The sequence below is a fragment of the Phodopus roborovskii genome, unplaced genomic scaffold (assembly GCF_943737965.1).
Source record: "Phodopus roborovskii unplaced genomic scaffold, PHOROB, whole genome shotgun sequence".
NCBI classification, from domain to species: Eukaryota; Metazoa; Chordata; class Mammalia; order Rodentia; family Cricetidae; genus Phodopus; species Phodopus roborovskii.
The window spans coordinates 15,596,804-15,609,421 of record NW_026126459.1 but is presented as its reverse complement, the minus strand read 5'-3'; the positions used below and the strand labels follow the sequence as shown (position 1 = coordinate 15,609,421).

At 39.5% G+C, this 12,618-nt stretch overlaps 1 protein-coding gene across 1 annotated transcript in view; it reads right to left on the bottom strand.

The window, feature by feature from the left end:
• Muc19 (mucin 19, oligomeric) overlaps positions 1-12,618 on the bottom strand; it is a 206,712-nt gene that overhangs the window by 130,861 nt on the left and 63,233 nt on the right. Inside the window, exons 41-55 of the mRNA XM_051189114.1 lie at positions 12,059-12,205; positions 11,347-11,427; positions 9,344-9,430; positions 9,046-9,129; positions 7,907-7,993; positions 7,425-7,514; positions 7,116-7,196; positions 5,659-5,724; positions 5,184-5,270; positions 4,875-4,955; positions 2,395-2,481; positions 2,097-2,180; positions 981-1,067; positions 499-588; positions 190-270 (exon numbers count right to left, since the gene is read on the bottom strand). Coding sequence (XP_051045071.1) covers positions 190-270; positions 499-588; positions 981-1,067; positions 2,097-2,180; positions 2,395-2,481; positions 4,875-4,955; positions 5,184-5,270; positions 5,659-5,724; positions 7,116-7,196; positions 7,425-7,514; positions 7,907-7,993; positions 9,046-9,129; positions 9,344-9,430; positions 11,347-11,427; positions 12,059-12,205 — 1,320 coding nt within the window. The remainder of the gene's footprint in view (positions 1-189; positions 271-498; positions 589-980; positions 1,068-2,096; positions 2,181-2,394; positions 2,482-4,874; positions 4,956-5,183; positions 5,271-5,658; positions 5,725-7,115; positions 7,197-7,424; positions 7,515-7,906; positions 7,994-9,045; positions 9,130-9,343; positions 9,431-11,346; positions 11,428-12,058; positions 12,206-12,618) is intronic.

Sequence of the window (12,618 nt, the reverse complement as noted above, 5' to 3'; positions counted from 1 at the left end):
CTAATGCAGTCCACTCTGATGTTTCTTTCGTAAATATACAAGGATTCCATGCATTCCTTGCCCATCATTTCATAACTGACTACCCACAACCTGGTAACATCCTGTAATTCCCAAATTACCATATGTATAGAAAGAGATGGACACAGTCATTGATACCTGACACCGCTTAGCCTTCTCCATTTTACTTACCTGTTTTGCTGGTGGTAGATGCTGGGGAAAGACTAGAGGCTTGAGACATGGTGGTGTGGCCTGAGGATGTCACTGTGCTCCCTAGGAGAGGAAATCATGCTCATTACAGACTCTTATCGTTCCACACACCCTTATTTATATGAATGGACATGAGAAGACACAGACTTGTACCGCACCCAGTGCCATGAAGTTTACCTCACCAATTCCATTGCCATGAATCTTACTCACACATACAAGTCAAATGTTCAGACCCTCCCCTGAGGCAGCATGGGAGTGGATGGGACATCTGCCAAGGCTAAGGAGACTTACCTGAACCTTGGGCTCCAGTACTTGAAGGTTGAGGGGTGGTGCTGCTCCCTGCTACTCCTGATGTTGTTCCAGATGATGCTCCTGTTGTGACTAATAGATACCATGGTTAAAAACATGAGGGAGAAAATTTAAAGGGAGATATTGTTAAGAATTAAGATTAAGGTCCTTTTTTCTACTCATGAAAAGTAAGTATTTACCATGGCTTGTAAAATGCAATGACAACCACTCAGTCAAGGGAAAACAATGAACCTGAATACCCACTGATAGCTAATTGGAAAGCAAATGAGTTGGGTTTTGAGGCTGATATGAATTGAAACACCAGATATATGAATGGACATTAAAGGTAAAATGGTAGGACACATTTTGGCATCTCTTGCTTTGTCATGAATCTCACACATTCAGGTGATATTTCTATACAATCAGCTGAGGCAGTGTGGGTATGGATGAGCTGCTGAGGCATCTCTAAATCAAAGATAGCTTACCTGTACCCGGGGCTGCAGTACTTGCAGGAAGAGTGGAGCTGCTCCCTTTCCCTCCTGAGGGGGTTGTTGTAGATTCACCAGGTGTGACTGTTTTTTAGCAAGGTTAAAAAAGTTTGAGAAGAAGATTGAAAGGGAGTAAGGGCATTTTTTTTTCTTTTTTGATTTTCCAAGCGATCTCCTCACAACAGGGAAGCCATAGAAGTGGGAGTGGTGGAGAGGGAACTGTGGAACTATGAGGGACCTGTTCACACTGTGTTCACACCAAGGAAGCAGAGCGATGAATACTGGTCCTCTCATGACGCTGCCCTTTGCCTTTCACACTCAGGCTAGTTGGAAACTCAATGGTATCCAGACCTATACACTGACCTTTCACTCTGTTAATATTTTCACAGAAATGCCCACAACTTATAAACCAGGCATTGATTTAAAGATGCTCAATGTCATGTCCTTGAAATGGCCACTGCCCACACTGCTGTATGATGTAAAATTTCTCCCTCTCTCATGCTTTCTCTCTCTCTCTCATATATACATATATATATATATGTATGTATGTATGTATGTATGTATTTATGTATATATACATATATATATCCGATTGCATGGAAATATGATTGTCTACTTTTTTTCATGATCATCTATTTTAATTTTGTACTTAGATGCTAATTCAAACAATCTAGGTCTTTAAAAGATATTTTTGACTTGGTGTTACATATAAGTAAACATATTTAATAACATGCATAAAGGAGACATTCACAATTATTCTAGAAGATGTTAACTAAGATTCAGGATAGTAACATTTTGCCCTAATGACTCAGTGCCCTTAAGTTCCTAGAAGGAAGCAGGGTCAGTGTTGCACCAATGTACAATTTAGTATCCTAATTACTGAATAAGAGTAACATGAGCTTACTCTGTTCTCTCTGATGTTTCTTTCCTAAATATACAAGGAATCCATGCATTTCTTTATGAATAAAAGGTGATATAACCAGAAAATCATTTAATATCTTAGGACCCACAGCCATATAATACCATTAAAATCCCAAATTCCCCAAATATATATTTGGAGATAGACTCAACCTTTGACACTTGACACTTCATAGACTCTTCCATTTTACTTACCTGGTCTGCTGGTGGTCAAAGCTGGGGACAGACTAGAGGCTGGAGAGATGGTAGTGTGGACTGAGGATGTTACTACTGTGTTCTCTAGAAGATGAAATAATGCTCATTAGAGACTCATATGATTCCACACACCCTTATATATATATGAATGGACCCTAGAAGACACATCCAGTGCCATGAAGTTTACCTAACCACTTCCATTGCTATGAATCTTACACATACAAGTCAAATGTTCACACCCTCCCCCTGAGGCCGCATGGGAGTGGATGGGACATCTGCCAAGGCTAAAGAGACTTACCTGAACCTGGGGCTCCAGTACTTGCAGGTTGAGGGGTGCTGCTCCCTGCTACTCCAGATGTTGTTCCAGATGATGATCCTGTTGTGCCTAATAGATATCATGGTGCAAAATATGAATGGTGCAAATATGGTGCAAAACATTTAAAGGGAGATATTGTTAAGAATAAGTATTAACATTCTTTTTTCCTCTTATCAAATGAAAGTATTTACCCTTGTGAAATTTAATGTCAAATACTGTCTCAAGCCAAAGCAATGAATTTGAAAACACCCTGATATGAATGTTGAGACCTATATGAATCCAGAAACCCCAGATATATGAATGGACTTGAATAATAAAACATGGGGAGACACATTCTGGCATTGCTTGCTCTGCCATTAATTCACTCACACAAACACATTCAGCTGATATTTCTAAACCATCACCTAAGGCAGCATGGGTATGGATGAGCTGCTGAGACATCTCCAAAGCAAAGTAGACTTATGTTGGGGCCCATAAAGATGGGACCACTTCAACTGGCCTCAATGTCAGAGAGTTCAAAACTGACTTTTATAAGTAAAAAGACCAAAAGGTCTAAGGATTGGCTACTAGAGGATGTTTCTGCTTTGGTAGCAGATGTCTTATCTAAACAACAACAGACTTGGGCTTGGGTGTGTTTACTCTTGACCCTGAAGGCCAGATAATAGGTGTAAGTACCAAATGCCTGGAGAATTTAGAGAAGTCTGTTTGCTTCTTATACATGATACTAGAAGTCTTCTGCAATGCCCCTCCCCCTTAGACTTAGAATGTTGTATTATAAACTAGAGGCGGTTCGGTATGCACTGGATGGGACTGCTGACTCTATCCTTTGTCTTTGTCTTTCTCTTGAGATATACACTTTCTCAATCCACAATCCCCATCTCAGGTACGAACCAGGAGCAAATTGGCTATCACTGACTGAGGCCCCAAAAAGACAGCTTCCCACAATTTTACCTGAACCTGGAGATCCAGTACTTGCAGGAAGAGTGGATCTCCTCCCTGTTCCTCCTGAGGTGGTTGCAGTAGATACACCAGGTGTGCCTGATTTTCATCATGGTTAAAAAACATGAGAGAGAAGATTAAAAGGCAGTTTTTTCTTAAGGATTGAAAGGGTCTTTCTTTTCCTCTAACCAAATCAAACTGTCCACTCTTATGTTATGAAGATAAGGCAAATTCCTCACAGATAAATGTCAGCCATTTTACAAGTGACTTAAGACCCTGTGGGGGATCTTTGCCCACCTGACGACCCAATATACTTTTTCTCTCACATCTCAAGACATTAAATTGTACTAAAAAGCATGAAGATGCACGAGATCATAGCATGTCCCCATTTTTAGGAACTTGGCAGGGCTAAAATAATACTAGACCCAAAACACATACTTGGCAATGTACATATTATGTTCTGCAAATATGATGTGGGACTTTTATTGTTTAGAATATAATTCTGTGCCTATCTTGGATGATATTAATGGGGGGGGGGGAATAAAAGGGATTTATTTTGCTCACAATTGGAGACAAATTCCTCACAACAGGGAAATTATAGATGTGGTTGTGGTTGTGGTGTAGAGGGAAGTGTGGGACTGTGAGGAAACTGATCACACTGTGTTCACATTGAGGAAGCAGAGTTTTGAATACTGGTCCTCCCATGATTCTGCCTTTTCCCTTTCACAGTCAGTCTAGCGGGGAAACACATTGGTTGTCCTGTAACTATACAATGACATTCACTCTGTTCACATCCTCACAGATACGCCCAGAAATGTGTTCCATTCGATGGTCCAGTCAGTCTTTTCTAAGACACTCAAAGTTATAATCATGAAGCAGCCATAGTATACACTGCTTTCTGAGGTCAATTTTCTTCATTTATTTTTGTATTTTTCCTATTGTTGCTTCATTTTATGCAAATTTCAGATGATATGGAGAAACCCTTCCTAGTTTTATTTGATTCCTCATGGAAATAAGATTGTTTACCTCCTTGATATGCATCTAATTTAATGTGGTAATAAGATGCCTATTCAAACAACTAGGGTTTTAAAATATACGTCTGACTTGGTCCTCAATACAAGGAAACATATTTAATAACCTGCATAAAGAAGAAATCCATAATTGTTCAAAGAGATGTTAACTTAGATTCAAGATAGTAAGCTTTTACCCTAATGACTCAGTGTAATTCATATCCAAGGAAGGAATCAGGGTCAGTATTGCCCCAAAGTACACATAAGTGAACTAATTACTGAATAAAAGAGAAACATCAGCTAATGCAGTCCACTCTGATGTTTCTTTTGTAAATATACAAGGATTCCATGCATTCCTTTATGAATAAAAGAAGATTTAACCTGCCCATCATTTCATAACTGACTACCCACAAACTTGTAACATCCTGTAATTCCCAAATTACCATATGTATAGAAAGAGATGGACACAGTCATTGATACCTGACACCGCTTAGCCTTCTCCATTTTACTTACCTGTTTTGCTGGTGGTAGAGGCTGGGGAAAGACTGGAGGCTTGAGACATGGTAGTGTTGCCTGAGGATGTCACTGTGCTCCCTAGGAGAGGAAATCATGCTCATTACAGACTCTTATCGTTCCACACACCCTTATTTATATGAATGGACCTGAGAAGACACAGTCTTGTACCGCATCCAGTGCCTTGAAGTTTACCTCACCAATTCCATTGCCATGAATCTTACTCACACATACAAGTCAAATGTTCAGACCCTCCCCTGAGGCAGCATGGGAGTGGATGGGACATCTGCCAGGGCTAAAGAGACTTACCTGAACCTGGGGCTCCAGTACTTGCAGGTTGAGGGGTGCTGCTCCGTGCTATTCCAGATGTTGTTCCAGATGATGCTCCTGTTGTGCCTAATAGATATCATGGTTAAAAAGATGAATGAGAAAATTTAAAGTCAGATAACCTGAAGAACATGGAGTAAGATTCTTTTTTTCTATTATGAAATGAAAGTATATACCCTTGTGAAATTTAATGACAAATACTTTCTTAAGGAAATACAATGAATTTGACAACCCACTGATATCTAATAGGAAATCAAGTAATTTTGGTGTTGAGGCTTATATAAATTGAAACACCAGATATATAAGTGGACTTTAAAGATAAAATGGTAAGACACATTATGTCATCACCTGCTCTGCCATGAATTTCACTCATTCATGTGATATTTTTATACTATCAGCTGAAGCAGTATGGGTATGGATGAGCTGCTGAGACATCTCCAAACCAAAGGTAGCTTACCTGAACCCGGGGCTGCAGTACTTGCAGGAAGAGTGGAGCTGCTCCCTTCCTCTCCAGACCGGATTGCTGTAGATGCACCAGGTGTGACTGATTCCCATCAAGGTTAAACAGTGAGAAAGAAGATTGGAAGGGAGGTTTTTCTTAATAGTAAGAATTGAAATGTTCATTGTTTTCGTCTACCCAAATAGAAGTGTTCACTCTTTCAGGTTAAAAGACAATAATTATAGAGATAATCAAATTCCTTAGTGAGAAATGTTGGCAATTTAGGAGTGACTTAAGACCTGCTGTGATCTTTGCCCACCTTATTCTTCTCTACCAACCTTAGGTTCCCATATCCGAAGACTGTTCATTTTAGTAAACAGGATGAGATACATGAGATCATGTTATGTCCCTATTTTTTAGAAACTATGAAGTGCCAAAAATAACATTAGACCCCAAGCAAATACTTAGCATTGTACATCCCCCCTTCTGAAAACTTTGTGTGGGACTGCTTATTGTTTGGCACATAGTTCTGAGAATAGTTCCAAACATATTCCAAGAGAGGAAAATGTATAAGGGGTTTATTTTGCTGATATTTTTAAGTAAATTCCTCATGATACTGCAGCAAAAGAAGTGGGAGTGGTGGAGAGGGAACTGTGCAACTATGAGGAACCTGTTCACACTGTGTTCACACTGAGGACAGAGTGATGAATACTGGTCCTCTCGTGCTGCTGCCCTTTGCCTTTCACAGTCAGTCTAGCAGGGAAACTCAGTGGTGTCCTGGACCCATACACTGACATTTCACTCTGTTAATATCCTCACAGGTATGCCCAGAATTGTGTTCCATCTGATGGTCCAGGCACACACACACACATACACACACACAATTCCCATTGTTACTTCATACTTTGTAAATTTCATATGGTATGGGGAAACCTTACTGTGTTTGTTTGATACTGCGTGGGTATTTGATTGTCTACCTCCTTCATATTCATCTATTTAAAGTTATTACTAAGATGGTCATTCACACAATCTAGGTATTTAAAATATATTTGTAACTTGGTCCTCCACATAAGGAAACACATTTAATAACCCGCATAAAGAATATATTCACTGTTTTTCTATTACGTGTTAACTTAGATTCAAGATAGTAAGCTTTTGCCCTAATGACTCAGTGTCATTCATATCCAAGGAAGGAATCAGGGTCAGCATTGCCCCAAAGACACATAAGCGAACTAATTACTGAACAAGAAAAGAGAAACATCAGCTAATGCAGTCCACTCTGATGTTTCTTTCGTAAATATACAAGGATTGCATGCATTCCTTTATGAATAAAAGAAAACTAACCTGCCCATTATTTCATAACTGATGACCCACAGCCTTGTAACATCCTGTAATCCCCAAATTCCCATATGTTAGACAGAGATGGTCACAGCCATTGATACCTGACACCGCTTAGCCTTCTCCATTTTACTTACCTGTTTTGCTGGTGGTAGATGCTGGGGAAAGACTAGAGGCTTGAGACATGGTGGTGTGGCCTGAGGATGTCACTGTGCTCCCTAGGAGAGGAAATTATACTCATGGGAGACTAGTATCATTCCACACACCCTTATTTAAATGAATGGACCTGAGAAGACCCAGTCTTGCACCGCATCCAGTGCCATGAAGTTTACCTCACCACTTCCATTTCCATGAATCTTACTCACACATACAAGTCAAATGTTCAGACCCTCCCCTGAGGCAGCATGGGAGTGGATGGGACATCTGCCAAGGCTAAAGAGACTTACCTGAACCTGGGGCTCCAGTACTTGAAGGTTGAGGGGTGGTGCTGCTCCCTGCTACTCCAGATGTTGTTCCAGATGATGCTCCTGTTGTGACTAATAGATACCATGGTTAAAAACATGAGGGAGAAAATTTAAAGGGAGATATTGTTAAGAATTAAGATTAAGGTCCTTTTTTCTACTCATGAAAAGTAAGAATTTACCATGGCTTGTAAAATGCAATGACAACCACTTAGTCAAGGGAAAACAATGAACCTGACTACCCACTGATAGCTAATTGGAATGCAAATGAGTTGGGTGTTGAGGCTGATATGAATTGAAACACCAGATATATGAATGGACATTAAAGATAAAATGGTAGGACACATTTTGGCATCTCTTGCTTTGTCATGAATCTCACACATTCAGGTGATATTTCTATACAATCAGCTGAGGCAGTGTGGGTATGGATGAGCTGCTGAGGCATCTCTAAATCAAAGATAGCTTACCTGTACCCGGGGCTGCAGTACTTGCAGGAAGGGTGGAGCTGCTCCCTTTCCCTCCTGAGGGGGTTGTTGTAGATTCACCAGGTGTGACTGTTTTTTAGCAAGGTTAAAAAAGTTTGAGAAGAAGATTGAAAGGGAGTAAGGGCATTTTTTTTTTCTTTTTTTGATTTTCCAAGCGATCTCCTCACAACAGGGAAGCCATAGAAGTGGGAGTGGTGGAGAGGGAACTGTGGAACTATGAGGGACCTGTTCACACTGTGTTCACACCAAGGAAGCAGAGCGATGAATACTGGTCCTCTCATGACGCTGCCCTTTGCCTTTCACACTCAGGCTAGTTGGAAACTCAATGGTATCCAGACCTATACACTGACCTTTCACTCTGTTAATATTTTCACAGAAATGCCCACAACTTATAAACCAGGCATTGATTTAAAGATGCTCAATGTCATGTCCTTGAAATGGCCACTGCCCACACTGCTGTATGATGTAAAATTTCTCCCTCTCTCATGCTTTCTCTCTCTCTCTCTCTCTCTCTCTCTCTCATATATATATGTATGTATGTATGTATGTATGTATGTATGTATGTATTTATGTATATATACATATATATATCCGATTGCATGGAAATATGATTGTCTACTTTTTTTCATGATCATCTATTTTAATTTTGTACTTAGATGCTAATTCAAACAATCTAGGTCTTTAAAAGATATTTTTGACTTGGTGTTACATATAAGTAAACATATTTAATAACATGCATAAAGGAGACATTCACAATTATTCTAGAAGATGTTAACTAAGATTCAGGATAGTAACATTTTGCCCTAATGACTCAGTGCCCTTAAGTTTCTAGAAGGAATCAGGGTCAGTGTTGCACCAATGTACAATTTAGTATCCTAATTACTGAATAAGATAAGAGTAACATGAGCTTACTCTGTTCTCTCTGATGTTTCTTTCCTAAATATACAAGGAATCCATGCATTTCTTTATGAATAAAAGGTGATATAACCAGAAAATCATTTAATATCTTAGGACCCACAGCCATATAATACCATTAAAATCCCAAATTCCCCAAATATATATTTGGAGATAGACTCAACCTTTGACACTTGACACTTCATAGACTCTTCCATTTTACTTACCTGGTCTGCTGGTGGTCAAAGCTGGGGACAGACTAGAGGCTGGAGAGATGGTAGTGTGGACTGAGGATGTTACTACTGTGTTCTCTAGAAGATGAAATAATGCTCATTAGAGACTCATATGATTCCACACACCCTTATATATATATGAATGGACCCTAGAAGACACATCCAGTGCCATGAAGTTTACCTAACCACTTCCATTGCTATGAATCTTACACATACAAGTCAAATGTTCACACCCTCCCCCTGAGGCAGCATGGGAGTGGATGGGACATCTGCCAAGGCTAAAGAGACTTACCTGAACCTGGGGCTCCAGTACTTGCAGGTTGAGGGGTGCTGCTCCCTGCTACTGCAGATGTTGTTCCAGATGATGCTCCTGTTTTGCCTAATAGATATTACAGTTAAAAAAGATGAATGAGAAAATTTAAAGGCAGATAATCTGAAAACATGGATTAAGATTCTTTTTTTTTTTCTCTTTTGAAATGAAAGTGTCTATCCTTGTGAAAATTAATGACAGATACTTTCTCAAGGGAATACAATGCTTTTGACAACCCAATGATATCTAATAGGAAATCAAATAATTTTGCTTTTGAGGCTTATGTAAATAGAAACATGAGATATATAAATGGACTTTAAAGATAAAATGGTAAGACACATTCTGGCATCTCTTGCTCTGCCATGAATTTCACTCTTTCAGGTGATATTTCTAGACAATCAGCTAAGGCTGTGTGGTATGGATGAGCTGTTGAGACATCTCCAATAACAACGATATTTTACCTGAACCCGGTGCTGCAGTACTTGCAGGAAGATTGGAGCTGCTCCTTTCCCCTCCGGACAGGGTTGTTGTAGATGTACCAGGTGTGACTGTTTTCCATCATGGATGAAAAAGTTGAGAAAGAATATTGAAAGTGAGTTTTTTCTTAAGAGTAAGAATTGAAATGTTCATTCTTTCTGTCTACCCAAATAAAAGTGTCTACTTTTTCAAGTTCAAAGACAATAATTACGGAGATAATCAAATTTCTTAGTGAGAAATGGTGGCAATTTAGGAGTGACATTGACCTTGTGGTGATCTTTGCCCATCTGACTCTTCTCTACCATACTTAGGTTCCCATATCCCAAGACTGTTAATTTTAGTGAACAGCATGAGATACATGAGATCATCTCATGTCCCTGTTTTTAGAAACTATGAAGTGCCAAAAATAATACTAGACTCAAAACAAATACTTGGACATGTACATCCCATCTTCTGAAAATTTTGTGTGGGACTGCTTATTGTTTGGTATACAATTGTGAGCATATCTTCGAATATATTAACAGAGAGGAAAATTTAGAAGGGGTTTATTTTGCTTATATTAATGTAAATTTCTCACTCCAGGGAAGCCTTAGAAGTTATGGTGAGGGAACTGTGGAACTATGAGGAAGCTGTTCACACTGTGTTCACACTTAGGGAGCAGAGTGATGAATACTGATCCTCTCATGCTTCTGCCTTTCCCTTCATCCCTTCATAGCCAGTCTACAATGGAAACTCATTTGTTGTCCAGTACCTATACATTGACCTTTCACTCTGTTAATATCCTTACAGACATGCCCAGGATTGTGTTACATTCCTGATGGCCCAGGCATTCCTTTCATGTTGCTCAATGTCCTGATCATGAAGCAGTCAAAGCCAGCACTGCTTTCTGATGTGAAATTTCTCTGTGTATATATTTTTCCTGTTGTTGCTTCACTCTTTGTAAATTTCATATGATATGGAAGAATCCTTATTGGGTTTATTTGATTTTGCATGGAGGTATGATTTCTACCCCTTTCATATTCATCTATTTTAATTTAGTACTAAGATGCTTTTTTACACCAACCAGGTCTTTAAAATGCATTTCTTACTTGGTCCTCCATTTAAGGAAACACATTTAAAAACCCACATAAAGAGGACATTCAGAATTTAGATTCAGTAATATTAAGCTTTCTCTGTAATTACTCATTGTCCTTAAAGCTCCAAGGAAGGGAACAGGGTTAGCATTTTCCTAAAGAACACATTAGCAAACTAATTCCCAAATAAGATAAGAGAAATAAGTGAAACATCAGCTCATGCTGTCCTCTCTGATGCTTCTTTCTCTAAATATACAAGGAATCCCTGCATTCCTTTTGGAATACACAGTGATATAACCATCCCCTCACTTGATATCTGAGGACTCATAACCATGTAATATACATGTGCTTCCTACATTCCTATATACATAAGTAGAGATAGACTCAGCCCTCCTATTTACAACTGATACCTCACTGCCTCCTCCATTTATTTACCTGGTTGGTTGCTGGCAGATGCTTGTGATAGACTGGAGGCTTGAGAGATAGTAGTGTGGCCTGGGGATGTTACTGAGCTCCCTGCAACAAAAAAATGAAACATGTTGGAGACTCATATAATTCAAGACAACCTCATAAATATGAGCAGACATGAGAAGACACATTCTTGCACTCTGTCCAGTGCCATGAATTTTACTAACACATAGAAGTTGAATTTTCAGACTGTGACCTGAGGCAGCATGGGAATGGGTGAGCTGCTGAGCCATCTGTCAAGACTAAAGAGATTTACCTGTACTTGGAGCTTCTGTACTTGAAGGTAGAGGAGTATTGTTCCCTGTCTCTCCCGAGGTAGTTCCAGAAGATGTCTGTGATACACCTGTTATTTATTGTGGTTAAATTTAATGAATAATAAAATTGAAGGGGTGATTTTCTTAAGAATAAGAATTCAAATGGTCTTTTTTTTTCTTCATATGAGGTGAAAGTGTCTACCCTTAAAAACTAATAACAATTTCTTTCTAAAAGATATCAAATAATTCAGCAACACACTGATTTCTCAAAGGAAATCAAAAATATGGATTTGGAGACATATAATTCCAGACATCATCAGGTAAATGAATAATGTTGAATGATGAAACATGGGGAAGCACATTGTTGCATCACTTGCTCTGCTATGAATTTCACTCACACCCTCAGGTGATATTCAGACCCTTACCTGAGGCATCACAGGAATGGATGAGGTGCTGAGGCTTTACCAAAAGCGAAGAAGTCTTACCTGTGCCTGGGGCTCCTGTCCTTGCAGGAAGAGAGGTGCTGCTCCCTGTCCCTCCCAAGGTGGTCCCAGAAGTTGCACTGGGTGTGCCTGTTGTTTATCATGGAAAAAAAGGAAGAGGAAGAAGTCTGAAAGTGAGTTTTTTTCTTTAAAGTATCTCTTTACATATTAGATTGGGTTGACATTTCCATACACTTTTAAAAATACAAGTCTCAAGTGCAGTTCTGTAAAATGAGCAAGGTAAGGACAAACCACTTTCCATTTTTCAGACAGCCTCAGCCTCTCCAGGACAGGGCCTCTCCTCACCTGTGCTGCCTTCTGTTGATGACAGCTCACTGCTTGGGGATCTAGTTGTTCCAGTGGATGGTCCAGACGTTCCTTTCAAAACACACGATGGGATGGTTGTGACAAAGTGGCAGGCCAAGGTGTTCTCTGCTGCTGAGCATCTTATTCATTTGTGGGTACCTCCCACGTCTGCCTTAGCCTTCCCAATTTGTAAGCAG